At 44.9% G+C, this 28,000-nt stretch overlaps 1 protein-coding gene across 3 annotated transcripts in view; it reads left to right on the top strand.

Annotated features, from left to right (window-relative positions):
- The window catches only part of SLC5A1 (solute carrier family 5 member 1), a 57,646-nt gene that overhangs the window by 12,726 nt on the left and 16,920 nt on the right, over positions 1 to 28,000 (top strand). For all 3 annotated transcript variants that reach the window (XM_068562604.1, XM_068562605.1, XM_068562603.1), the window contains exons 3-9: positions 12,111 to 12,215; positions 12,818 to 12,877; positions 14,054 to 14,158; positions 24,237 to 24,342; positions 25,427 to 25,507; positions 27,215 to 27,435; positions 27,681 to 27,816. In XM_068562604.1, the coding sequence (XP_068418705.1) occupies positions 12,111 to 12,215; positions 12,818 to 12,877; positions 14,054 to 14,158; positions 24,237 to 24,342; positions 25,427 to 25,507; positions 27,215 to 27,435; positions 27,681 to 27,816 (814 nt within the window). The remainder of the gene's footprint in view (positions 1 to 12,110; positions 12,216 to 12,817; positions 12,878 to 14,053; positions 14,159 to 24,236; positions 24,343 to 25,426; positions 25,508 to 27,214; positions 27,436 to 27,680; positions 27,817 to 28,000) is intronic.

Below are 28,000 nucleotides of genomic sequence, written 5' to 3'. Positions count from 1 at the left end.
TTCTTTCTCTTCCTCCTCCTCTTTCTTCTCTTCCTTCTCCTCCTCTTCCTCCCCTCTGCTTTCCTCCTCCTTTTGCTCTCTCTCCCCCTCATCCTTCCCTCTCTCTCTCTCTCTTTGGTGGACCCATTTCCCTCCAATTCTTCAAGGCTTGGTCTCCTCTGAGGAGTTTCTCTGATTCATGCACAGGCACTCACCATCCCATGTATCCTTTGTGTTCCGAGGCCTCAGTTGACTGGTGTGTAGCCAAGTTCCTGTCATCTAGTTTGTACCTAAACTCCTGGCTTCTCCTTTCCCTCTGGCTGTCTTCCCAGCATTCTCTAACACATTAGCACTTCTGCCAACAGAGAAAGGGAAAAGTAGGTTATAATCAATATCTCTAGTTGGTTGAGGTCAGAAGAGTGCTGAAACTATCAGCCATGATGAAGTCTTTGGACTGTTCATGTTAGAAATGTGTCTGGGCTTTCCCTGTCTACCAGTGGCATGGCACATTTTGAGTTGGCTGCAGCTATATGTTTGTTTTGAATAAACCGTATGCAAGGGAGGTGATTTGGAGTTGGGGTTAAGAGCATAGGCTCTGGAGCCAGGCTGCCTTGGTCTTAACCCCAGTTCCATCCATTCCTATCTCTGTGGCCTTGGCTGAGTTACTTACCCTCTCCTGACTCAGTTTCCTCAACTTCAAAATAGAGGTCATAGCACCTACCTCACAGGGTTGTTTTGAGGATTAAAGTAGTTAATACATGTAAATCTCTTAGAATAGTATACAGTTAGTACTACCCAAGTTGGACATTCTTATCATCATCATCATCATTGTCCTTATTATTGTATCTCATCTCCAGATCCTCCTTCTTTTTATTTATTTATTTATTTAGCTGCGCCAGGTCTTAGTTGCGGCACGCGGGATCTTCACTGCTGCAGGCGGGATCTTCATTGAGGCATGCGGGATCTTTAGTTGCAGCACGCGAACTCTTAGTTGCGGCATGTGGGATCTAGTTCCCTGACCAGGAATCTAACCCAGGCCTCCTGCACTGGGGGCGCAGAGCCTTAGCCACTGGACCACCAGGGAAGTCCCCAGATGCTGCTTCTTAAAGTGTGAATTCAATCATTTATCCATATATGCATTGCTATTATTTCATTCTACATTTACATATTGATTATCTTCTATGTGCCACATTCTGTGTTAGGTGCTGGCATATATTTGTGTGTGTGTGTGTGTGTGTATGTGTGTGTGTGACACACATTCTTACAAAATGTATCTGAAATTTCAAATAGTGGTGAGGATTAAGAAGGAAATGTGTTTGAGTCTTTATGTACATAAGAGGATCAGGGAAGGCCTTTCTGAGGACTGGGCATTTAGGTTGAGCTCTGAAAGATGAGAAGGAGGCAGCCATGTGAAGACTGGGGGAAGAGCGATCCAAGCAGAGGGAACAGAATTGTCAAAGGCCTGAGGTGAGGAGGAGCCTTGGATACTTGGGAACTGAAAGAGGGCCAGCATAGGGGAGAGACCATGCATATTGATCAGGCCCTTCAGGTGAGCGACCCTGAGTTGTTGATCATCCCAAGGATGAGCCCGTCTGAGCTGGTGAGAGGGTTGGTCGTCAGCCTCCTTGACCTATAAATGCCAACAGAAGACCTCACCCCCCTTTTGTGCCAACAGCCTGTGGGGAGATGCCAGCTTTGGCAGTGGTTTCCTGATTTCACGCCCCTTTGGTTGTTGGGGCAAAGAGAGAGTTCATGAAGATAATAAGTGAAAGGCCACCATTGTCCGTTTTGAGCTGACATAGGGTAAACAGAGATTATGATGACTCTGGAGAACGCCTGTGTCTAAATATTTACGAGTCTCTGAAATTAAATAGCCTGAATATGTGAGCCCCACCTTCTCTTCTGTCCCAATCCAGGAAATGTCATTCCCTAAGAGATGGCAAGGGTCAAAGATTAAACCTTTTCAAACTTCCCCTGTGAAAAGATTCCTTACTAAGGGAACCAAGATGTTAATTAATTAATTAATCAATTTATTTATTTTTAGTTTGGAAAATAGAGTCACTTTTTATTAATACATGTTATTTTTTGTTATCATATAATAAGTCTATTATTGTTATTTTAAATGATTTCATAAGTACATATTCTTTCAATTTCTCATTTTATAGCTCCAATATAAATATAGATAGATATAATCCTCATAAACTCTTTGGAGTCTTTAAAATTTTTTTATTTTATTTTATTTGTTTTGAATTTTATTCTATTTTATATTTTTATACAGCATGTTCTTATTAGTTATCTATTTTATACATACTGGTGTATATATGTCAATCCCAATCTCCCAATTCATCCCACCACCACCACCTGCCCCAAGATATTAATTTAGATTAAAGACCAGTTCACCAGAGGATGAGGGAAGTATCGGAAATACAAGTGTGATGCAGATACACACATGCTGTTCCTGAATTTACAATGAGTCGATGAGGTGGGTTGGGGGGTCTGACCGCATTGTGCCCCTTCAGGGAAGTTCAGAAGGGAATGTCTGGGGAGGAAGGGGGACAGACAGCGTGGTGCTCTGGCCTCTTCTTCTGTCCCTTGGGCATCGGTCACATTGGGCTGTGGGACCTTGGGCAAATCACGTCACTGCTCTGGTCCTCAGACTTCTTACCTGTAAAATGAAGATGAGAACAATATGCACTTCACAGACTGTTGTGAGCATGATCAGATAAGGTGAATGAAGTGCCTGGCCCAACACTTGGCCTCCAAGGAGGCACTGTAAGTTAGTCATCCTCTCTCCCTTTCTTATTCTCCTAGGATGGAGCTCTCAAAGTGTGGTATCCACAGCAGCAGCAGCAAAAAAAAAAAAAAAAAAAAACTTGGGTTCTTGTTAGAAATGCAAAATTTCCAACCCTAACCTCGACCAGTGTATCAGAAACTTGAGGGGATGGGGCTCAGCCATCTGTGGTTTAGCAAATCTTCCAGGTGATTCTGACTAGGGTTGCCAGATTTAGCAAATAAAAATACTGGCTGGCCAGCTAACTCTGAATTTCAGACAGTGAATGCTTTTTTAGTATAAGTATGTATCACGCAATATTGGCACATACTTTTACTAAAAAATGCATTCTTTTATCTGAAATTCAGATTTAAGTGGACATCCTGTATTTTGAGTGTAGATTGTGGTGCATGCCAAAGTTTGAGAACCACTGTCTGAGGATATCTCGAGGGAGGCATCCAGCACAGCCCAGAGGAGTGGAGAGGAGGCCCTGAGATATCCTGGTAGCATTCCTTAAAGGAAAGACAGAGGCTGAGAACAGGAAGCCATCTCCAGAGCTCTGGACATTCTGGGTGTTATATGATCCATTAACAAAGAAAGTGGTTCCCTGAAATTAGCTGAGTGCATTTTCCATTTAAGCTACAAAGATCTTGCTCCGTCCAAGAGAAAATGACCACTCTGTCTAAGGAAATTCAGGGAACTCCATCAAAACACGGGCTATGTAAAAGCATCATTAATATTTCTTCTGAATAGTATGGCTTTGTGGGGTAAAACTTTCCTAAAGATTTCTCACGTGTCACTTCATTTAAGCCAGAGAACACCCTTGTGAAATAGGCTAAGAAGGATTCTTATCCTCAGTTTATAGTGGAGAAAACTGAGGCTCAGGGTAGTAACGTGACTTGCTCAAGGTCACATAATTTGTCCCGGCAGAGCCAAGAATTATTTTTCTTTGGCTGCACCACATGGCTTGTGGGATCTTAGTTCCCCTACCAGGGATTGAACCTGGGCCCTCGACAGTGAGAGCGCAGAGTCCTAACCACTGGACCAAGATTAGAACCGGGTGGGAATCCTCTCAGTGTGCTTAATAGGAGGGGAAGAAGCGGGGGTGGGGGGCAGGTACACCGTTTAACTGTGCTTTCAAGGCATATACAGGGCACTGTTTTTTCAATCCAGTGGCTACCTCTGATAGTAAAGCTAGGGACACACACAGAGCCATTGTCTGTTGCTTTAGGCAGTTCTTGACTCTTCAGCTAGTGGTCCTGAGTGTTCACATACTATCTTACTTTGCTAAGGGTGTGGAAGTAAAGAAAAAATGAATGTGTAAACGTGAATCACTTTCTTCCTCTGGGCTTTAATTTTGTTTTCATTTGAAAGAATAGGGTTGACTTTAATTATTTCCAAGATAATCCCTGCTCTAACATCAGATGACTGAGTGTTGGCAAGTAATAAGCTTTCCCATATATTTCCTATTTTCTATTTTATGTCATATAAAACATAATTTTCAATTAGCATTCAATGATATTTTCATGTCTTTTTCTACAACCCCAGAAGCAAATACATAACTTCCCTGCATGCTTTGTTCTGAGACTTCAGGCTCTACAAGTTAATCTGAGACCACCCTGGAATTGTTGCCCTTTATTGTTAAAGGTTTTAAAGAATTGTGTTCTGATTATAAAATTACACAAACTCATTGTGGGAAATTTAGAAAAATACAAAAACACACTTACTGTTTTCTTTTCCAGAGATAATCACTGCTTAATTTGGATATCTCTGTCTCTATATCTGCCCATCTATCTTTAAAAATTTGGGGATCATATGGTATATAACTTTGTATGTTTTTTTTATTTGACATTTTTGTGATAATCATCTCCTCATAACAAATTCTTCAAAGCTATAATTTTAAAGGCAGTGTAATATTTCATCCTAAGTATGTACCTTAATTTATCCAGTGGTTTTCCCATTGTTGGTCATTGATGTTGTTTCCAACTTTCCTGTATTGTAAATAAGGTGGCATTGAACATACTAAGGAAATCCTTAAGTATAAGTCTTTCTCTGCATCTCTGATAATTTCTTAAGATAGAATACTAAAAGTAGGATCGTATGGTGGAAGGAGATGATCTTTGGATTTGTGCCAACAAACTGCTTTCCAGAATTACATTTCTATCGGAACTATATGGGAGAGACTATTTACTTGCCAATACCAAATATTATCATTTAAAATTTTTTGCCTATTTGATGGACTAACCCTCAAGGTCGGATCCCCCTTGAGGTCTTGGTCTCACTAACACTGAGCTTACAGGTCACCCTTTTGACATCTCAGAGCAGTTTAGAGTCTCTAATCAGCCCCACTGTCTTTAACAGGCCCCGTGTGGGCCTGGCAGGACAGGTTTATTGCCTCTTCCTCAGGAGAGAGCCATCCTTGGCATGTCCCCATTAAGAGTCCCGACTCCATGCAGCCAGTGGGAATAAATGCAACTCAAAGGCATTTGGTCACCATGGTTCCTGTCGTTTCCTCAAGGGGAGACTCCAAGGATTTGCTGTCACTCACCCACCCACTCACTCACTCACTCAGCAGACTTTTACTGAGTGCTTGCCATGTGCAAGAAAGGTCCTATGCTAAGTGGAAGCAGAAATGCTCTTCAAGAGCTAGAGGATATTTGGGGGACAACACTTGTACGGAAGCAGTTACCAAAATAGGGCCTGACAGGCACCAGGAGAGTGCAACAGACGACAGGTGGGGTAAGAGGTCAGAGGAGGAAAAGATTGGCTCTGGAAGGTGTCAGCAGAGAGATGGGACTGGGCTTCCCTTTGGTCACTGGGACAGTGTTTTTGCAGGTAGAGCTTGATGGAGAGGGAGTTCCAAGCAGAAGGAAATGGTGTAAACAAAAGCAGGAGGCAGGAAAGCCCAGGGCATATCCAGGAGGCTGGGTCTGTGTGATTTAGCTAGAGCATACAGGACTTGGAAGAGTGTGGAGGGGCTTCTGGGATTGGAGAAGGAGGATGAGGCTAGATTGCAGAGACCCTTGAGAGCCTGTAATGCCTCTTCCCATTTTCATGCCATGGCAGGGCAGAGGAGCCCTCCAGTCAGCAATATTTATTGACTCTGGTGGTTGAGGTCACGCTCTGGGAACTCTTATAACCCCCTCTCTTGAGGAGACAAATTGTGGAAGGATTTCCCACAAAGCCTTTGAGTGGCTTCTGTAGACTTCCGTATGAAATGTCTCAGTAACTTTGCTATGGCATGAGGATACTCTGGAAGTCTTTATTCAACTGAGCCTGCCGGGTCTGGGGTTCACCAGTGAGACTCGTCAAAGCTTGTTTCAGTCCATGTGCTATATGTTGGCATGTAGAGAAGTGACAGTGTCTCCCACTGGGTGGCCCAAATGCCATGGTAAACTCTGGAAGTTCAGTAGGGGATTTTGGAGAGAGAGCCTCTTTCACCCCAAACTTTTTGTCCACCTCATCTTAGCATCCCAAGTTTGTAGTTAGTCCCTGGCTTCTGCTCCCAAAGAGAGGTCAAAACAAGTTTAAGGAGGAACAGTGAGCTTCAGTGCAGCCTAGGGCAGGTTTCTCAAACTTCACTGTGTGTAAGAACTACCCTTACTTCTCTGATTCAGTAGGTGTGGGGTGGGGACTAAGCACTCATAGCTCTCCTAAGCTCCTGGGTGAAGCCAATGCTTCTGGCCCGCAGAGCACTCTGTGAGTAGCATGGTTTAGGGAGCCCATTTCTAGGGCTGAGTTAAGCACTGAAGGAGCGATCACTAGATGGACTGATGTCTGCCTTTGGTTTGAGAGGTAGATGCAGTCCCTGCTAGCTTCCAACTCCAGACATTAATAGTTGGTATGGAGAAATGAATTTGGTCAGATGTCTTCCTTGTGGTTTAAGTGGTTTTCCCTTTAGAGAAGGCTCATGGGAAAACATCAGATTTGTGCCAAACCCTGGAGGGACTGAAGTGAAAAAAATTTAAGTGATAGAGCCACTGTATTGTTAAGGCAAACCACATTATCAGGAATCTAAATTGCAATGAGAGGAAATCTATTCTTGTTAAATGGTCCAGATAATTTAGAGGCAGATTCTCTGACAGTGATGGGAATTAGAGGGACTGGCTTCATCCTCAGCACTGCCAAGGACCCATGGCTGAGAGGCAGGTTTAAAAGTATTTGAAGCCACATGATGTTAAAAACAGATGGTAAGTCAAGAAGGGCAGCCTGCTTAGCTCTGGACAACCCATGTCTGGACTGGTCTAGAGGCCCAGGGTCTGAGACCTATTTGGGACACAGGTGGGGCTGAGGGCAACAGAGAGAGCAACAAGGGTGGCCAGTGAGAAGCAGACACATGAGAAGAGGAAGCTTAACCTGGAGAAGATTTGAGGGTGGGTACAACCCCTGTCCTCAGATATTGGAAAGACTAGCTTGTGGAAGAGAGATTTGACTTGTTCTGTTGCACTGTAGAGGGCACAAGTAGGACTAAATGGGGAGATTTAAGCTCAAGGTAAAGAAGGACTTTGCAACCATTAGAGTTGTTCCACTATGGATTCAGCTGCCTTGTGAGGTGGGGCGTTCTCTGTCACTAGAGGCACACATCGAGAAGCTGACCTTCACTTGGTATGGGGTGGGGGAGGGAGTGTTTCTGAGGGGATTCAAGCTGTGACATCTATGGGCCCATCCAGTTCTGGAAGATTCTGTGATCCTCTAATTTCTCCCTAGGTTTTTCCCTCCTGCCAACCTTCTAGGATAGGAAATTTAGGCAGTAAAGTATGATTGTGAATTCCCTAAAGTCAAAGGAAAACATAGTCTTTTTCTCTTTGTAATGTGACATTACATTATTTCCCCAATTACCATGCTGTGAAACCTGTTGGGTTTGGTCAGACCCAGCACATTTTGCACTGTGACAGCAAACCATCTAAATACTTGGAATGGCTTCTTGAGACCCATCAGAGAATGAGGAAGGCCTGGAAAGAAGTTAGTCAGAAGCAAGGTCAAGCTGGGAAAATTTCAGAGGAAGTCTGAAATCCTGAACTGAGAAGGAATGCGGGAGGAAATTACAGAGAAGGACAAGATGCTTCATAGGTCACTCCCTAGATGGGGCATGATTCCCAAGTGGGCATGAACATGGGTGAGGTGTGGACAGAGAGGGCTTTTGGGAAGTCAAAGTGATGAAAGCATTGTTAACAAGCTCCAGTGAGAGGAAGGGTGGTGTGAAAACCTGTCAGAGGAGTGTAGGTGATAAAGCAATGATGTATGTATTAACCTGCTTGGGCTGCCATGGCAAAGCACCACAGACTGAGTGGCTTGCACAACAGAAATTTATTTTGTCACAGTTCCAGAGGTTAGAAATCCAAGATCAAGGTGCTGTCAGGGTTGATTCTGGTGAGACCTCTCTTCCTGGCTTGTGGATGGCTGCCTTCTCTCTGTGCACATTCAGCGAGAGAGAGAGAGACAGAGACAGAGAGAGAACTGGCGTCTCTTCCTCTTCTTATAAGGACCAGTCGTATTAGATTAGGCCTTACCCTTATGACCTAATTTAATCTTAATTTCCTCCCTAAAGACCCAATCTCCAAATATAGTCACATTGAGGGTTAGGACTTCAACATATGAATTTTGGAGGAACACAGTTCAGTCCATAACAGTGTCCATTGTAGCTCTTGTGAACTGTCTTTGAGGGTGAAGTGACTGTCCTCTTGGAGGAAAGAAAGGACACTGATTGAGGGCCCGCTGAGTATGTCATTACTGATTCATAATCTCCTTTGATTCCTGCACAACCCTGTCATGGGAGAAGATTGAGGCTTGCAGATGTTATGATCACCCAGATTGGAAGAGGGCAAGAGATCATTCAGACTTTAATTTTTAAGCTCATGCTGCCTTCTCACTGGAGGGAACTTAAGCGTGAAATCTTGCTGAATTCCTGAGACTGCATCTTTAAACCCGGAACTGCCAGGAAAGACTGCTTGGCAGGCTCATTTGGGGGTCCGGAAGGGTCTCTGAATAGGGAAGTGACTTGATCAGAGTTGTACTTTGGAGATGTCATATGGGTGGGGGGAGACTGGAGAGCACCTCGAAGCCTGTTAAGAAGCAATGACAGCCTGTACAAGGGCGATGTAAAAAGTGCTAGCTGCCTATGCCATTGTGAAGGCAGAGTCAGGGTTTTGTAAATAACTGAGTGCAGGTCATGGGGCGAAGCGGGGGAGGTTGGATGAGGCCAAGGTGAGCGACTGGAGAACAGTAGTGACCATGATAGAAATGAACTGAACCTGGACTAATACCCCCAAAGCTCCCCTGGCCCCCATTCCATCAGGTGGTGAAGGGCTGCCTCAGGAAAGCCTACAACTGCTTAAAGACCACTGTCCCCCTTTGGGGGGATCTTGGAGAGAAATTCTTGAACTTAAGGTTAATCTAATGCAGTTAATCATTACTGGTAATTATGCTCTTAATAGTATAACATTAGGCTTAATAATTTATCAAGTGAGAGATGGTAAATGAAAAAAAAAGATAACGTGTAATGACAGGCAGGCTACATGCAGAAGGGAATCCTGATTAAAAGTGAACTGTTATCCCCACCAAGCTCTGAGGAGAAGGAGGAGGTGGATGTGTTTAAACAGCCTGCTTTCCTCTCAGTTTCTCCTTCTCCTTCTTCTTCTTCTTCTGCATCACAAAGCATTTTACTGTTTGTGCTATAATGAGGACGAAATGCAGTCTAGAGCAATAGAATTTTTACACAATGAGAATTACACTTATGGTCAGAGCCAATGGTTATATACTTCTTTATGCAAAGCTTACTGGGTCCTATTCTTTCAACAAAGGCAAGCATGCATATGTTGTACAACACACTTTAAAGTACAGATAACAAAATATTAAACTCTTAAGCAGCAATAATCAAAGTACACAGTTTCCCGTCTTAATGAATGATGTCCACCAGTTACTAAAGTCCCGAATCTAGGGGTTACCCTTGATTACCCTTTCCCGCATTTCCCACATCTGATACATCAACAGGGCTCATCAACTTTGTTTCTAAAATGTACCCCAATCTCTATGCTTGTCTTTATCTCAACTGCCACCACCTGAGACCAAGCCGCTATGCCCTGTTACCTACAGGCAGCAACTGCCTCCCACATGGTTTTTTGTTTTCTCTCTTGCCCCCAACACTACACTCTCCACATGCTTGAGAGCAATACTTAAAAACAAGTTAGATCCTTTCCCTCCCCTGCTTGAAACCCTCCAGTGGCTTCCCATCAGACAGAGTAAAATCCACACTCCTATCCTGGCTTGCTAGGACCTACGTGATGTATCCCCTCCCAACTTTCCAGCCTCATCTCACACCACCCACCACACTCCAGCTATTCTGGCCTTCTTTCTGCTTCCCAACCATGATGACCTTCTCACTTGGGCAGGGGGTGGGGGGTTGGTCTTTGCTTTGCTGGAACGCTTTCCCTCTGATCTCAGCATGGTTGACTTCTTTTATCATCTTGATCTCAGCTTAGAGGGCACCCCACAGAGGGACCTTTCCCAGACTAAAGCAGTCACTCTATCTATCACACCTTCTCTATTCTCTTCACAGCACTTAACCAGTCTCTGATCTTTTTTGTTGTTGGTGGTGGTGCTTTTCATACAGGAATCCCCAGTGTCTAGAATGGCACTTAACACATTGAGTAGGTGCTAAGTTAATATTTGTTGAGTGAATGAATGAAGGCACTTACACCACTGTCTCTTCATCATTCTGGAGACCTCCTGGCCCGGCCTTCAGAGATCTCCCTCTCCTCTGACTTAGCATATGGCACTAAGCACCCACTGTTTTATATCGAGGAACAGTTAGGACAGTTCCTTGGAGTAATCTGCCTTCTGGGAAATATGTGTTTTGTTCCAAATTTGAACCATATTAGGGATATTAGACAAATAACTACCAGCCTCCCCCAATTGCTCAGCAAGACTGGGGATAATTATACTAGTTTGGGGATCATCAAATGTTGTTATGCCTTCTCCTCCTGGGTACAGAAAAGCTCTAGAACTTTTTGGAGTTCTCTTGGACCTCAGAGGCGGTTGAGTTGATGGTACAGTACCATGATTGGTCAGTTCAAAATCCCTCTCTTGTTTCACCTGATACTTTCTCCTTCACCTCCTATTCAAAAATCCCATTCTCTGGACTTGAGGATATGGGGAGGGGGAGGGGTGAGATGTGACAGGGTGAGAGACTGTCATGGACATATATACTCTACCAAATGTAAAATAGATAGCTAGTGGGAAGCAGCTGCATAGCACAGGGAGATCAGCTCGGTGCTTTGTGACCACCTAGAGGGGTGGGATAGGGAGGGTGGGAGGGAGGGAGATGCAAGAGGGAAGAGATATGGGAACATATGTATATGTATAACTGATTTACTTTGTTATAAAGCAGAAACTAACACACCATTGTAAAGCAATTATACTCCAATAAAGATGTTTAAAAAAAAAAAAAATCCCATTCTCCTTTCCTCTCCCAGGCTTCAACTCTTGGATATTTAGTATATGTCCTTCCAATTTGTTTTCTAACCTATGTTTTTAGACATATGTATATCTTTGAAAAATGCAGTGTTTTGTGCATGTATCCATAGGACCTTTGTAAAAAAATAAAAATACTATATCGAGGGAATTCCACAGCGTTCCAGTGGTTAGGACTCCATGCTTCCACTGTCCGGGGCCTGCGTTTGATCCCTGGTTGGGGAACTAAGATCCCACAAGCCGCGTGGTGCGGCCAAAAAAACTACTATATTGACTTAGAGAGTTATTATTATTAGCATCTCTTGTTACTTGGGAGCTCATGGGATTACAGAATTTAACAGCTAAGAGTCACTTGGAAATTATTGGCTCTACCCCCTGCCTTCTTTGACAAGTGACAAGTAACTGACGTCCAGAGGCTTCCTTTTAAATGATTTCTTTCAACAAAACTGTCCACATTTCCTGAGATCCTGTATTGGTCAAGGTCCCAAGTCAGGAGTGCTGGGGGACACAGAGATGAATGGCACAGGTCCTGCTCCTGAGCCCTCAGCCGCTGGGGAGACTTCCAGAGGAGGCCGGTCGGGCTGTGGAGCTTCCCATGCCTTCTTGACTGTTGCGCATTGGGCTCACAAAGGACTCACAGAGATCTGATTTGGGGATGCATCCCACGACTCCTTCCCCAGTCCTCTCCTTTTTATCTTTGCTATTATCCAAGTCCTCACATCTGCCTTCTGAACCAGTGGTCCCGGCAGACTCCAGCATAGTCAAGTTCCTGGCTGGCCTCTGCTCTTTCTTGTCCTTCTCTTGGATGACATGTCTCTTCTATCTTTGGTCCACCCCTGAGTGTCCTGGTGAAGCATGGAGTTCTCACTTGACCTTCTCTTTGTGTTTCCAGATTGGAGCCTCTCTGTTCGCCAGTAACATCGGAAGCGGCCACTTTGTGGGACTGGCGGGAACGGGAGCAGCTGCAGGCATCGCCACTGGGGGCTTTGAATGGAACGTGAGTAACATCAGAGACACTGTGTCCTGGAGCTGGAAGGATCTTTAGCTGTCAGCCAGCCCAGTCTACACTCAGAGATGTTCTAGATGTTAGAGAACCTCCCAGGGCCACCTTGGAGTACAGATGGATGAGGGGCACAGCTTCAGGAACCCCAGGGTCCTGCTCCCCTTCCACCACGAGAAATCACTGATTTGATGGCGATAGTGTTTCTTTCTTCTTTTAAAAAGCCAACCCCTCCTGTACCCTTTCAGCCATATCAAGAGGTTTGGAAATACCACCAGATTTCCATTATTATTATTTTTTTTAATTTTAAAAGCTCTCTAAATGGTATTTTACTCCTGTAAACCAGGGAAGAAGCAAAAGGAGCTGTGATGTCAGTGGGCAGCCCCCCGGGTTCCTCTCCACTGTTGCCCAACTGTTGTTCCTGTGGACCAATCAGGCATCAAAGGCCTTCTCCAAGCACTGATGGCCGCTTAGGGAGTTGTGCCCAGAGCCCAAAGAGAAAATGCTGGGTGGATGGTCTGCAGCAGCTGCAAGCCCTGCAGGCAGCAGGATGGGCTAAGGTTCCTCCTGGTTTGACTCCACCTCTTTTTTGGTTTCAGGCCCTTTTTTTGGTGGTTGTGCTGGGCTGGGTGTTTGTCCCCATTTACATTAAGGCAGGGGTAAGTATTTGCTCTGTTATTATGTAATATATATTTCCTGCTGGCAAATATCTGTGTGAACTTGGTCCTCCTGGAAGGCAGAGGAGACTTTCTGGGATAAGAGCCTATGACTTGGCTCTCTTTCCTGGGTTATAAAGTTCCTGACTGCTCTCAGGGGCATTCAACAGATATACTTGGCCACGACTTGTCCCTCTAGGAAGCCCTCCTAAGCAACCTCACTCTATTCAGCATTGAAAGCATCACATCCCCTCAGTCTGGGTGAATACTTGCAAGGCACTGTCGTGCATTTGCACATGATACGTAACTGTCTGCCTCAGCCCCTGGAACAGAAGCAACATGAGAAAAAGAACCATATTTTCCCTTTATTTAAAAACATCAGCAGCCTTTGTTTGCTGAGCATGCATCTGGTACTCAACTACCAAATGCATGCTCGGTCTCTTGACTAAACCTCTGACGTCTTACATAAGAGAGCTTTAGCAACATCTGTCCATTGAGATATAATGAGCAGCTACCATGTGTACGTCTATACATTAGGAGCTGAAATCAATAAGAAAGAGGCACAGGCACAGACTCTGCATCTTCTGGAGGCTCATGGACTGCTGGTGATACATGTCTGATTCCAGGAGACAGCAGGCTCAGGGTTGAGGACACGAGACAGAGTGTGGTTGGAATTTGCAGAAAGGAACTGGGAGAGCAGTTGAGCTGGCCTGCAGCCACAGTCCTTGGCAAGGCTTATGTGCAGAGCAGGGTGAAGCACACACCCAGCCTGGACACCTTTTTTGGTGCACTGAAAAGGTACCACCGTGGTTATGATGGCTTGTTCACAGAAGGTGCTTTGTATAGGACTATCTATCTATTTATCTATCCCCTCCTCCTTCAGGGCAAGGATCTGCCTTCTTGGTTATGTGCAGGCATGTGTTCATTAAAAAAATTGTTTATTGGGCCCTTCTATGTCCTGGGATGATACCTAGCTGCCTCTGCAGTGGTAGGGCATGTGGGACGGAGATGAGCAAATGGATGGAGGATGGGGACATCTGGCCACCTTGCAGACTTCTCTGACCAACGAAGGTTAACCCTTGATCATACCTCTGACACCGGGGTGGATGCCTCTGTTCTGCTTGCTCTGGGCCTTCTGATCACTCAGACTGGCAGTGACCGCCCTTCCATCCCATGCAGGTGGTGACGATGCCAGAGTACCTGCGGAAGCGATTTGGAGGCAAGCGGATCCAGGTCTACCTCTCTGTTCTGTCCCTGTTGCTGTACGTTTTCACCAAGATCTCGGTGAGTCCTCTGCCCTAGGGGCTGAGCACTGGCTGTCTCAGAACCTGCCTACCCTCGCTCCTCAGCACATGCTGGCCCACCAAAGGGCAGTGCTATATGTTTCTATTAACTCGGTCCCTTAGGCCTTTTTGCTTCTGAGAGTAAAGTCCTATTTCATACATCAAGGAGTGAACACATGGAACTCCTTATCCTCTACTGTGGGGAAGGTTGAAGACATAAACGGTTCAAGAAGGTTCAGTGAAAGCTGTTCTTAACAGAAGATTAAAAGGGAGTTAGGGATGCCTGAGGGCTGGCCCGGACCTTAGAGGTAGCTGTAAGCCTTTATGCCCTGTCAGGGTCAGAATCTGGCTCCAAGTGACATTTCTGATGCGCTTAAACATGGGCAGTCAGTGGCAACTCTGGAAGGGACCTCAGAGATTATTCCCCCTCTTCCTTCGTGAACAGGGAAACAGAAACTCTGGGGATGGAGATTCTTGCTCCGGACTAGAACCCAGACTGCTGGCTCCAGCTCGCTGTCCTTTTCACTGCACAAGGCTTCTTATATTCGTTCAGAATCAGCTCCCTGGGCCTTTAGTTGCTAACCCTCCAGGGGATTTTTGCTCTCTCTGAACCCAACCACTGGGGTGGACCCCCTTCCATTTAGCCTGCCTCCCTGCCAACCTGGAGCTGCAGGCCCCAATATGCAGAGCTGAGATTTCTCAGGGATTGGCTGGCCTTTGGGGTGTGTTTGAAAGCTGTGCAGAGCTCTTGGCTGACCCACTGGAGCAAGACTTGAATTCCTTCTTTACTTCTCTTTTCCTTTCTTGAAAATGTTCAAGTCAACTCCTTTTGATGGTAAAACAAAACAAAGCGAAAGACCCAGGAAACCATTGAAGTTCTGAGATATATTCCCCCTGACGGCCCAAAAGATGGCAGGAAGAAAAAAGTCTGCTTATAGGTCTTGCCTGGAATTTTTTTTTTTAATCCCTGAGGAGATTGTCAGTCTGATAAAGGTTAAAGCGACAGTGGAAAAAAAATTTTAAAGAAGGAAAATGTGAATAAAGAATAACAGAAAGAAAATGGGACCTTGGTAAGAACACTATCTAGGAGAATAATTGGAGGAAGCATGGGGTTGTGGAGGAGCTGGGCTTCTGCTCTACTGCTCGCCAGCAGTGACCTGGGGCCAGTAGCATATTGCTTTACTTCTCTGGAGCTTACCTTCTTTGTGAGTAGGATGGGGATAAAAATTCCGCCTCGCCTACCTCCCTGGGTGGTAGTGAGGATCAAATGGATTTTCTTGAAAACATGAAGCGTTTTTGGGATGTAAGATATGATGATGATGAACATGAGAACCATCGATGCTCCCCGTAAGAAGCTCCCTGGATTGCTTCAGCACCCTAGCTAGAGAAGAAGGCTATATATTCTGGATACTAGGCCCTTATCAGATATATGATTTGCAAATATTTTCTCCCATTCTTGAGGTTGTCTTTTCACTTTCTTGGTAGTGTCCTTTGATGCATAAAAGTTTTAAATCTTGATAGAGTCTAGTTTATCTTTTTTTTCCTTTTGTTGTTCATGCTTTTGGTGTCATTTCTAACAATCCATTGCCAAATCCAAGGGCAGAGAGAGAAATGGCATTTTCTGTGCTCACATAGGAAGTGGTTCCAGCTTTCCCCCTTAGCCAGCAGTTACAAAGTACTCACTGCTGTATCAGAGGGGTTATCTCATTGGCTATGGTCAGTTTTCCTCTTTTTTCTTGTCCCTCCTCATCTAGCACCAAAGGTGAGATTGGACCAATCTCGGCACTTGTAAAAGATCTGCCCTGGCTGAAATCTGAGTCAGTTGGATCTGAACTGAGCCTTCTCCTCTAGTTAGGTAGGGTAATGAAAAAATAGCAGCTCGTGCTTTTATTGCCCTGATTACTTAAAAGTGAGAAAACAACAATATTAGATAACATTTTCAATTTTTTTAATTTTGGAAAATTTCAAACATACACAAGCAGAGATAGAATAGTATAATGAGTACTCATGGACCTAATTCTCATCACTTGGCTTTCACAATGAACAATATTTTGCCATTCTTGGTTCATCTCTCCCCTTCCATCTTTTTTCTCCAACAGTATTTTAAGTCAAATCCCAGACATCATGTCATTTCACTGTAAATTCTTCGGAACGCACCTTTAACTTTTAAAGAACTTAACCATTGTGCTATTATCATGCTTAACAAAATTTATAGTAATTTCTTAATTTAAGTAGTTTAATACCTGGTCCATATCCAGATTTTCCTGATTATCTGAAAAATGTCTTCTTACAGTTGATTTGTTTGAATCAGGATTCAAATGAAATCTATACATTGCATTTGACTATTGCTTCTTTAGAGGAAATGTATATATATCTTCAGCCTACCACAATAATTTTTCCCTTCTATGTTATTACTTTCTACATGCATACACTATTTTTTTTTTGACTGGGTTGTCTTTTTTGATGTTGAGTTGAAAGTGTTCTTTATATATTCTGAATACTAGACCCTTATCTGATACATAATTTGCAAATATTCTCCCATTCTGTAGGTTGTCTTTTCACTTTCTTTCGTGTCCTTTGATGCACAAACGTTTTAAATCTTGATGAAATCTGATTTATCTGTTTTTTCTTTTGTTGCTCATGCTTTTGGTGTCATTCCTAAGAATCCATTGCCAAATCCAAGATCATGAAGATTGAATGCTAGGTTTGTTCCTAAGAGTTTTATAGTCTTAGCTCTTACATTCAGATATTTGATCCATTTTGAGTGATTTTTGTATATGATGTGAAGTAAAGTCCAGTTCTCCCAGAACCGTTTGTTGAAGAGACTTTCATGTCCCCACTGAATGGTCTCAGTGGGAACATGTGCTCCGGGATTGGACTAATAGGGCTTTGTCTTGGAGTTGGGATTGACACCCAGCCTTACTGCTCCCTCCCTGCCCAGCTTCCTGACATAAAGTGCTACTGCCCTTGACTGGTGCCTGTGTGCTTTCCCTGCCTAAGTGATGATTCCACCTCCTTCACTTTCTCCTCCTTTCCTTCAGGGTAGTTTTTAGTTATAAGATGAAAAGCCTGGGCATTTCAGTCTTATTTCCTTAGAGACTGGTGTGCATAGCCTGGACTGGGAGTTGCTGGGAGGGGTAGAGAAATCGGGCTTCCTGAGGGAGGGAAGGTCAGGTGCAAGAAGAGAAAAGGAATGTAAGTGGGAGGGTGGGGAGGTGACCCTGGCACTAGTGGAGGTTGGTGAGGGAACTGCTCCTTGCTCCTTGGTTCAGCTTGTGAGGTAGCATCTGTCTACTAAGCATGTAGAGGAGGGCACTGGGATTCCCTTTCTTGGAAGCAAGCCTTCTCCTAGTCCACAGTTCAGGTGGGTGAAAGTCTGTTGGCTGACCTTTGCCCTTGAAGCTGATGTAGCAGTAGTCATAAAAATAAGCTTACTGCTCAACCTCTTTGCCTGCCTTCCCAATCACCTCACCTATTGTTCAGGTTACTGATTAACCCTCCCTGGACTTGGGAGCCCCCAGGTACCTGAGGGGCAGCCTCCCTCAGCTCAGACCCTGATGGAGTCCATCCCCCAGCAGTTGGCTTTTTCTGAATTTTACTTTTGAACAGTACTTAGTATGGTCTGCCCCCTTTCTGTGTGATTTCTGCGGTTCCTTACTGGAGGCCTTGCCCAATGTCCTACCAGCTCCACCTGCTGCCCAGTGCCAGTAATCCCTTGAATAATGCACACGAAGGATGATAGCTGCCTTTTATTTGGTGCCAATAGCTTTACTTAGTCTCCAGTAGGGGCTTAACTTATTCCATCTCCAGTCCTCATAAGAGTTCTGTGCAGGTGGGGATTTTTATTTAATTTTCCACTTGATGGAAGAGAAAACTGAGTCTCAGAGAAGTTAAGTAATTTGTCCCAAATCACATAGCTAGTGTATTGCAAAGCCAGGACTGGAGTCTGGGTCTCTCTAGTCCCAGCATCTGTGTTCTCACAATTCTGCTCTGTGCTTGGATGGGATGAAGGCATAGGATAACAGGATAGATCATCTAGTTCTATGATCTATGCTCCCATTTTACAGAGAAGAGAAGGGGCTTTGTGGGGTTAAACAGTAGCAGAATTAGATTGAGAAGCAGAGTCCCTGATACTGAATCGAAACCTTTTGACATTATGTCCCCCTGCCTTCTAAGGCCAGTACAAACAAGTCAAAATTCAAGACCTTGGGGAAAATTAAAATAGCCAGTTAAGTGACCTTCCAATTTAAATGAGTTTCTGAGAGTAGGATTTGAGAGGACTGTGAAGGGAGAACATCAGCTGCACACTGGGTGTATAAGGGATCTGAAGGTGGGACATCTAGGCAGTGGGGAAGGGCAGGGAAGGGTCAGACAGGCAAGACTTTGTAAATTTGGCTGACTTCAGGTTCACCATGGGTCACAGAGCATGAAGTCTTTAAAAGAATTACACTGATATTGACTGTACTTGCTAGGAGCTCACATTAAGATACACGAGTTCAGGGCTTATGAACAAAAGGAAAGAATTGTTAGTTAACAGAGTAAGGTAATCATGTATTTACATTGCACACAAACAGAGATTAATCACTATCGTTGTGTGTGTGGGGAGGCATGGGTAAGAAGAGAGGAGTGGTCTTGTGATATCCATGTCCAGGCAGGGAACAATCAGGGACCTACCAGGAAGGCTTTGGGAGGATGCAGGGATCCAGTGGGCATGTAATTGATAGGAGAGAAAAAGTGAAATGCATTTCAGGTGGAGAGTCCCAGATGTGGCCCAGGCCATTGAACAGGGGTGGTGTGGAGTCTTGACTATGGCTGCCATCTTGTGGCTATGTCCTTTTGGTTTCTGAGACCCAGACTTGATTATTCCTCCATGTAATCCTGAATTTTATAGGCTCCTTCCCGCCCACCCACTCCACCCCAGCACCCTGCCTTACGAAGTTCAGAGAAGCATTCTGTTCTGTAAAATTTCCTGGCATTATCTATCTTATTCAAATGTGCACAATCACTTGAGATAAAGCCTCAGATTTTATGAATTACATGTGATGACCAAATGTCCCTATTTATATTTCCTGGGGCTATTATCACAGGTCACAACTGTAATAAACTTTTATAGCAACTATGCTATCTGTTTTGGATCCTTGGGTGAAAATAAGAGCTTCGGAGCTTGCTTAAGTTTTGAATGCTTATCACCTGGTTCATTCACTCACAAATGGAAAGAGAAATTTGAGTAATGGGGCTCTCCATCTCAAACCTCATTGCCAGGCAAGATCTACTGGGTGCTCAGATACAACTAGGACTAGAATGGGCAGCAAATGCACACATGTAAAATCCCAGGATTTCAAACATCAGAGCTGAGACTAAACAAACTACCCAAGGCTCATGGTCAGAGACTGTTACTCTAAGAGGTTTTCCAACTGGATCTGTATTTATTGTCCCCTGTGAGTTCCATGGAGCTTGTTCAGCCAAACTTTCAAAGTGGTGGGCTAAATCCAACTTCCTGTTTCTGTAAATAAAGTTTTATTGGAACACAGCCATGCCCATTAATTGGTGTATCATCTACGGCTGCTTTCATGCTTCAACGGCAGGCAGTCTTGAGCAGGTTGGAAAGAAACTGTATGGCCTGCAAAGCCTAAAACATGTATGAAGTGAGACTTTACAGAAGAAGTTTGCTGACCCCTGGTCTAGAGGACCATAATTGTTTAATTCACTTCAAGTTAGTTTTGCTTAGCAGCACTGGGGAAATTTGCTTGTTCCCTTCTTCCCTCCCTCCCTCCCTTTTCCCCTACCTCCCTTCTTTCCTTCCTTCTTTCCTTTTTTTCTTCTTTATTAAGAGCTAAGAGTAGTTTAGAGAAGGAGCAATCTGAGATGAGCTGTGAAATAAATGATCTCATAGGATTAGAGGAGAGTTCTTTTATATCAAAGCTGGTGGTATATTCCCTATCCAGCCCCTGATTTTTATAAATAAAAAAGTAATGAAATGCTTCAAACATACAGTAAAGTACTATACTAATACCACCACCAGGATTCTGTAGATCTAAACAGCTTATCATTTTTTTAAAAAAGAAATAAAACATAACAGATCAGGCTTATCTATATACTTTTGACCCTATTTCCTTCCTTCTTAAAAGGTAAACACTATCTTGAACTTGGTATGTATTCTTCCGGTCTATTTTTTAATATTTTTACTACATAATGTGTGTATAGCCATATATCCATAGAGAATGTATTGTGTTGTTAAATTTCTGCTTCTCTCACCTTTGGAACTGTAAGAAAAGTGATGGCATTTAAGAAAATCTGGAGCGGAAAAGCACCCATAACCCTATAACTCTAACATAGACATTTTCACATTTTGGCTTTGCCCATATTGTGTGCTTTCCTTTAGCGAGCTGCAATCAGAATATGCAAACCATATCGTGGTCATTCTCCCCCTTCTTAGTATCAAGCTGTAAACATTTTCCCATATTTCCATCTTCATAATTATTATTTTTTTAGGGGCCATGAAATATAATTGTTGATATACAAATTTAAGCCAGCCACCTAAAAATCCTCTGGTGGACGAAAGGCTCTCAACAGTGGTCACTTTTGGGTCTAGTGATACAAGTGGGACCACATTAACTTTTCAACGTATAACTTTTTGTGCTATTGATTTTTATATCATACAACATAATTATTTTATTTTAAAAATAAGTAAACAACATTTTTTTTTCATTAAAAAAGACCTTGCTCTCTGCAGAGAATATTCCAGAAAGGAAAACCCTTACCTTTCAATGTTGTGGGAAGGTCATTGGATTTGGAGACAGAAAACTTGAGTTTTAGCCCTTGAGCAAGTCATTGACTTTTTCTCTCTCATCAGACAATTTACTTGTCCTGTTACCTTGATTTGAGAATCAGAACAATGTATGTATCTAAAAGTCCTTGGTCAACTGTAAAATCCCCTAAATATGGAGGAAAAAATACCCTAATGAAGTAAGGAAATGTTTGGGCACCTAGGAGACCCCAAGACAGATGTCAGAGCACCCCAGCTTACATAAGCTTAGCTATGGTGTCCCCAGGCACATCTGCTGGCTTTCAGGGTTCCAAGGACAGAAAGAATTTATTACTGAAGTTAAGAATGACTCATGGGAGGAAGCATTTGTTCTAGGTTTCTTCAATTCATGAGGGAGGTTTCCTTGGAATTCTTTATCTGCCCTGTTAGCTGGAAACAGAATGCATATCATAAGAACAAGATTTCGATTAGCCCAAGACTTCCCATAAGTCTTTATAGACTTTGTTTTTTGTGTTATCTTAGGAGTTGTGAGTTACTTATTTGTGACTAATGATGGTAAGGCAAATATTAATGAGGGTATCATAGTCTACTATGGCATGTTGTCATAAAGCATTACAAATTAACTACTCTGGAAAGTAAACCAACCAAGGGCATTTTAAAGGCAGTAGCAGCCTTGGAATTTTTTTATAGCTCACTTATGCTTATTAGCTAATCCACTGACTCTAAAGTGTGCACATTTAACAGCATTCCAATGAATGGAGCCCCTTTAACTGAAATAACTTTAGTGACAGTACAGAGGCCTTGGAGGGGAGGCACTGGCATTGTGAATACTCATCACAATTTCAGGTGGCCCAGAGTGCAGGGTCAAGGAGGGGTGGCCATTTCACCTTTAGCGAGGCTAATGTGCAGCTGGGGGCTCTTTCTTCCTCTTCAGCTTTAGCTGCTGCAGAGGGCAAGGTAGAAGATGTCTCAGATCTGGGAGGGGAATGCTTTCCTCGGCTGCAGGTCTTTCTCACTTCCAGCCACTGAGAATCACAAGCCCCAGGAGTCAGAGCTTTTCACTTTAAAGATGAGAACACTGAGACACAGAGAGGCAAAATGTTTTATTAAAGGTCACTCAGACCTATAGTGGCAGCGCTGGGGTTAAAACCCAGGTCCTCTCACCACCAGCCCTGAGGTTGGGGGTCTCTTTCTAAGTCACCATCTCTCTCCCCACCTCCTGTGTCTGCCTTTCTTACTCTTCCAGGGAAGACAATGACAGTAGGTCCCCTGGGACTAGAGGAGCTTCAGGGAGCTAAGGCACTAGGTCCTCAGGAGGGCCAACTTGGGGGAGGAGGCCGGGCATTAACACAGAAGCTTGGAGCTGGTGTGAGACGAGCTCTCTTCCAACCAGGAGGCAGGGAATAGGAGATTTGGTTGGTGGGGACCTGAGCCACTGGAGGGCACCGACGAGCTGCAGGGAGGTGTAGAGGGAACGATAAAAATCGAGTGGAGATGCAAGGGTGCCCTTCCCCAGGGCTCTGACGGGGTGGCCCTTTACATGCCCTGAAATGTGTTCAGTTTTATGCAATAAAACAGCCCTTTGTGGCATCTAGGGGAAATCAGGTTCTTTTGCATCTAGAGATTTGAAAACAAAAAATTCACCACCATCATCCCTTAATACTGTCCTCCTGGTAGTATTTTGGAGAGGACCTGAACATTCATTTTGGGTGACTCCAGTGCTCTCTGTTGGTTTAAATTAGCAACTGCACCATCCAGCCAAGTAGAAGGTTCTTTATGGAGCTAAATGAGGCAGGGGGAAAAAGAACTGCATCAAGAACTGGTGAATTCGGGGGTGAAGAGGGAGCAATTCTCCCTAAATTTACATGAGATAATCTAGATAAATCCACCTATCAACAAGCCTGCCACACAAGAGGTTCGTGGTGATGCTCTGGTTGTGTCTGAGTCAAGATGGATCCCATCTGGGCAGAGGAGATAAAATTACAATGTTGCTAACATCTCTCTCCACTCCAGGGTGAGGCAGGGTTTCCCTCTCATGGACTCCAGCACTCAAACTTGCTTTTGGGAATAGATCAGATAAACCTTTTACACTGAGGTGTAAATGAAGGATAATAGCTTAGAGCAGCAGTCTACAAAGTGGGTTGGGTGGAACCTCAAGGTGTTAATAGTTGTTCCTTGGCAAACAGAGTTCCATAGTTAAATAAGTTTGTGAAGGGTCATTTACTATGTTTTCCTCCTGGGGATTCACAGTATATTAGAGGCTCAGAGAAGTTGTGTGGTAAAGAAACTGCCTTAACTTTATTTAATCCAGTATTTCACAGACCTCTTTGACTATGGAATTCTTTTTTTTTTTCTATCATGTAATATCTATTATCATCTTGAATAAACTTGTTGGGAAATTTAGGAATAGAGCATGACTCTCAGGTGTTCATATCATTTTTTTAAAGTTAATTAATTAATTAATTAATTTATTTATTTATTCTTGGCTGTGTTGGGTCTTTGTTGCTGCGCACGGGCTTTCTCTAGTTGCGGTGAGCGGGGGCCACTCTTCGTTGTGGTGCGCAGGCTTCTCACAGCAGTGGCTTCTCTTGTTGCGGAGCGCCGGCTCTAGGCGCACGGGCTTCAGCAGTTGTGGCTCGCGGGCTCTAGACCGCAGGCTCAGTAGTAGTTGTAGTGCACGGGCTTAGTTGCTCTGCAGCATGTGGGATCTTCCTGGACCAGGGCTCGAACTTGTGTCCCATGCATTGGCAGGCAGATTCTTAACCACTGTGCCACCAGGAAAGTCTTCCTTTTGTTTTTTATTTTTATTTTATTGTGGTAAGAACACTTAGCTTGCCCTCTAGCCTCTTGACAGGTTTTGAGTGTATAATACATATTGTTGACTAGGTACGATGTTGTATGGCAGATCTTTAGAGCTTATTCATCTTACTTAACTGAAACATTATACCTGTTGATTAATAACTCCCCCTTCCTCCAGCTTCTGGTAACAGCCATTCCAGTCTCAGATTTTATGAGTTTGACTATTTTAGAAACCTCGTATACATGGAATTGTACACTACTTGTCTTTTCATATTCTCAACTGGGGATAAAAATATGAACCTCTAATTGTGGGAGTTCAGCCAAAGGGCAAAGGGGTGTGGGCCAACGTGGGGCCTCGGAAATCACAGGCATCGGCACTACTTGGGGGTCGGCTTCTGCTAACCCCTCCAAGTTCTCCTCCCTGTCCCTGCAGCTGACGTGCCTCAGGCAGGCCCCGTGCACCCTGCAGCCAGCGGCCTCTCTCCCCCCAACCCCAGCTCTTCTCTCCTTCCAGGCAGACATCTTCTCTGGGGCCATATTCATCAACATGGCCTTGGGCCTGAATCTGTACCTGGCCATCTTTATCTTACTGGTAATCACTGCCCTTTACACAATCACAGGTGAGTCCCCTTGAATGACTCAGCCCAAGCCCAGCTCGGGGTTAGGCACTTGTGAAGACGTGGCTTCTCCTCTCAAGGAAGAGATCCACCCAGGAAAATGTTCGAGGAAACAGTTGTAGGTGGCCCCAGAAAAATCCAGTGTTGGTGGGAACAGTCAGGACAGCTTCTTACAGGAGGTGGGGCAGGGTTTGGCTTTGCAGGTTGTGGAGAGAACTTGGCTGAGTCGGGAGAAGCAGAGAGGGAGTGCCAGGCTCGGGGAGAGGTGGGAGCAAGGGAATGGAGTCAGGAATGGGAGTGGCAGGGCCAGGGCAGGGTGAGCAAGCAGATGAGTTCGGCTGGAGGAGGGGCGTCAATGGGAGGTAGCTGAGGGTGGGGGGTGTAGACGATGCTAAGACCTGATAGTTCAAGTGGGGTCACAGTGCGGGGGCCTTGGAAGCCAGACAGAGGCCTTGGATTTGATGTGACAGGGACTGGGAGGCACTGTAGGGAGGAAGGGAGGGAGTGACACACAGAGACCTTAGAGGAAGGCTCCAGAGGTGACCGGAGAAGCTGGCAGCACTAGTGACCATGGGGCACCTTTGCAGAGGTTGCTCTGCCCAGTTAGGGGGGCCAGGGCCAGTGATGGAGCTTGCTGCCCAGCTGGAGCCCCATGGTGCTGGGGATAAGAAGTTACTCAGATGGCCTGAGAGAAGAGAGAGTGGACTAATTTGGTTATGTCCCCAGACATCTTGTAGAGATGTCAGCTCTTTGCTCTTCCCTGCCTTTGTTTGCGCAGATGCTTCTCACCATAGCCGTTTCCTGGCTTAAAGCGGTCACATCAAGCTCTCTGTCCTCAAATAGGGAGAAACATTCTTTCCCCAAGGCCTTCCCAGCATTTCTGTGAAAAGTGGAGATACTGGAACATGCTGGGTGGCAGACCTCTGTAACAGGACAAGGGAGGGAAGGAAAGGAAGGCAGACTGAGGGGTGCAGAAGGTGTGCAGAGGGAGAGGAGTGGGGGTGGGGGTGAGGGTGGGGAAAAGAGGTGGGCTGACAGGTTGCCCTCCTACCTGAGGTTAGATGCCTTGTCTCCTTTGCTTGCTCAGGGGGCCTGGCGGCTGTGATTTACACGGACACCTTGCAGACGGTGATCATGCTGGTGGGGTCTTTTATCCTGACTGGGTTTGGTAAGTGGGGCTGGGGCAGGCTGAGGAGGTGGGGAGGCAGAGGTAGAGGCCCAGGGAGAAAAAACGAGTCCAGCCTCCTTGCCTACTGCTGACCTAGACAGTGAGCTGGGTATGCTCTGCTCTTCCCAGGGGAGTAGACTGGCCTAGATTGGCAGTCACTGTGGGTGTGCAAGGGACACCTTCCCTAGCCCTGGAGGTTTCAGGCTGGGCCCGGCCCAGACAATACCTGGATTCCTTGCTGCCCTCTCTAGGCAGTCTGGGCCATTGGGCCCCAGTGTGGGCCTCTGATGTCACAGAGAGGTCTTCTCTCCACAGAGAAACTGGACAAAAAAAGGATAAGGCTAAATATCTATTAGGCTAAATATATTTAAATATTGCATCTTAAATCTCAGATTATGTCATCTACATTTTGATGTTAAATGTCCTTTCTTTTATAAATTGACCATTTTCTTATTTATTTCCTGATTTGGTAAAATTTTAAAAATCAGCCACGAAGTAAGTCAGAAAGAGAAAAACAAATACTGTATGCTAACACATATATATGGAATAAAAAAAAATGGCTCTGATGAACCTAGGGGCAGGACAGGAATAAAGACGCAGATGTAGAGAATGAACTTGAAAAGACTGTGGGGGGTGGGTAGGGGAAGCTGGTACGAAGTGAGAGAGTGGCATGGACATATATACACTACCAAATGTAAAATAAGATAGCTAGTGGGAAGCAGCCACATAGCACAGGGAGATCAGCTGGGTGCTTTGTGACCACCTAGAGGGGTGGGATGGGGAGGGTGGGAGGGAGGCTCTAGAGGGAGGGGATATGGGGATATATGTATACATATAGCTGATTCACTTTGTTATATGCAGAAACTAACACAACATTGTAAAGCAATTATACTCCAATAAAGATGTAAAAAATAAATTAATTAATTAATAAATAAATTAAAAAAAAATCAGCCACTCTGTAGTCCCCATCCTCCCAGTTTTGAAATTTTATTTGTCTATGAAATCCTAAGGAGAAGACTGGAAACCCTACAAACAGAGGTATTTGTTATGGGAGGACATAAAATGCCATTTTATTTTTAAGGGGGCCCATGCTCTCTGTGTGTCCTGTGAAGCTTCTTATCCTCTCTATGCTATGTTTTCCAAGAGCTTCCATTTGATTTTCCCTAGTGGTCCTCAGGGGTCTCGAGCAGGGGAAAGAATGCCTTATTCTGCAGGGCAGGGGCTGGAATGCCTTATTCCCACAGCCAAGAGGTGGCAGGGCTCCAGACTTCCTCACCCATTCTCTTCCATCCCACCACACTGCTGGGACTGGGGGCCTAGTCTGTGTCTCTGGGTCTGTGTCCAGAATCCCAAAGGCCACTGCTGATAGCAGGAGGTGAGGGGAAAAACAGAGTCTTTGAATCTGGTTCAAAAGCAAGGTCTTTCTTTTAATAATTCAAATACTTTCCCTTTGTAAAGAAGTATATGGTTGGAGTACTTTCACAGGTTGTTGCTTTGGACCCTCACAGTAGCCCCCTGAGGGGGCTGGGCAGGGTTAATAATCCCATTCTATGGATGAGAAAGCTGAAGCCCAGAATGGGACAATGACTTGCCCAAGACCCCACAGTGAGGGCTCTGGCTGTGGGTTTCTCAGGCATCCACAGGAAGAAACTGCTATGAAGATTTGCGAGTTTCAGGATGTTGACTTATGTTACCACTGTTTTCCAGCTTTTCACGAAGTGGGAGGGTATGATGCCTTCATGACGAAATACATGAATGCCATTCCAACTGTGATTTCTGATGGAAACACCACCATCAGGAAAGAATGCTACACCCCAAGGGCTGACTCCTTCCACCTCTTCCGAGATCCTCTCAAGGGAGACCTGCCATGGCCTGGGCTCATCTTTGGGTTGTCCATCCTCGCCCTGTGGTACTGGTGCACAGATCAGGTACCCATGCTGGATGTGTGGGGAGGAGAGGGTCTTCCCCAGGGTGGTACAGAGACTCCTGTCTGCCTGTGGCTTGTGGGGTTGGGAAAGGTAGGGCAGGGCTCATGTGGTCTGAGGGCTGCTGAGCCTCGGTGACATCAGAGTGCCAGGCCAAAGACCCGGGATGGTGGGGGAAGCTGGGGTAGTTAGAGCCTGTTGTGGGGTCTCTTGCCTACACCCCTCCCTCACTGGGCTTTCCCTGGCAGGTCATTGTGCAGCGGTGCCTCTCGGCCAAAAACATGTCACACGTGAAGGCCGGCTGCATCATGTGTGGGTACCTGAAGCTGCTGCCCATGTTCCTCATGGTGATGCCGGGGATGATCAGCCGCATCCTATACACAGGTGATGCCTTCTGCTGGACTTGCCGACCTCTCTCTTCCATTTTCCTGGCTCCAAGTCACTTCTAAAGCCCTGTAGATCCCTGTTTCTTTTTTTCTGCCCTCTTCTTTTCTTGCCATGATTACCAAGCATTATTGTACCCCCCTGCCCCAGACAGTGAGCAACTTGAGGCCATAGAATGTGTGGA

The sequence above is a fragment of the Eschrichtius robustus genome, chromosome 14 (genome assembly GCF_028021215.1).
Source record: "Eschrichtius robustus isolate mEscRob2 chromosome 14, mEscRob2.pri, whole genome shotgun sequence".
NCBI lineage: Eukaryota > Metazoa > Chordata > Mammalia > Artiodactyla > Eschrichtiidae > Eschrichtius > Eschrichtius robustus.
Note: the sequence above shows the minus strand (reverse complement) of the source record. Positions and strands in the feature narration are given on the sequence as shown.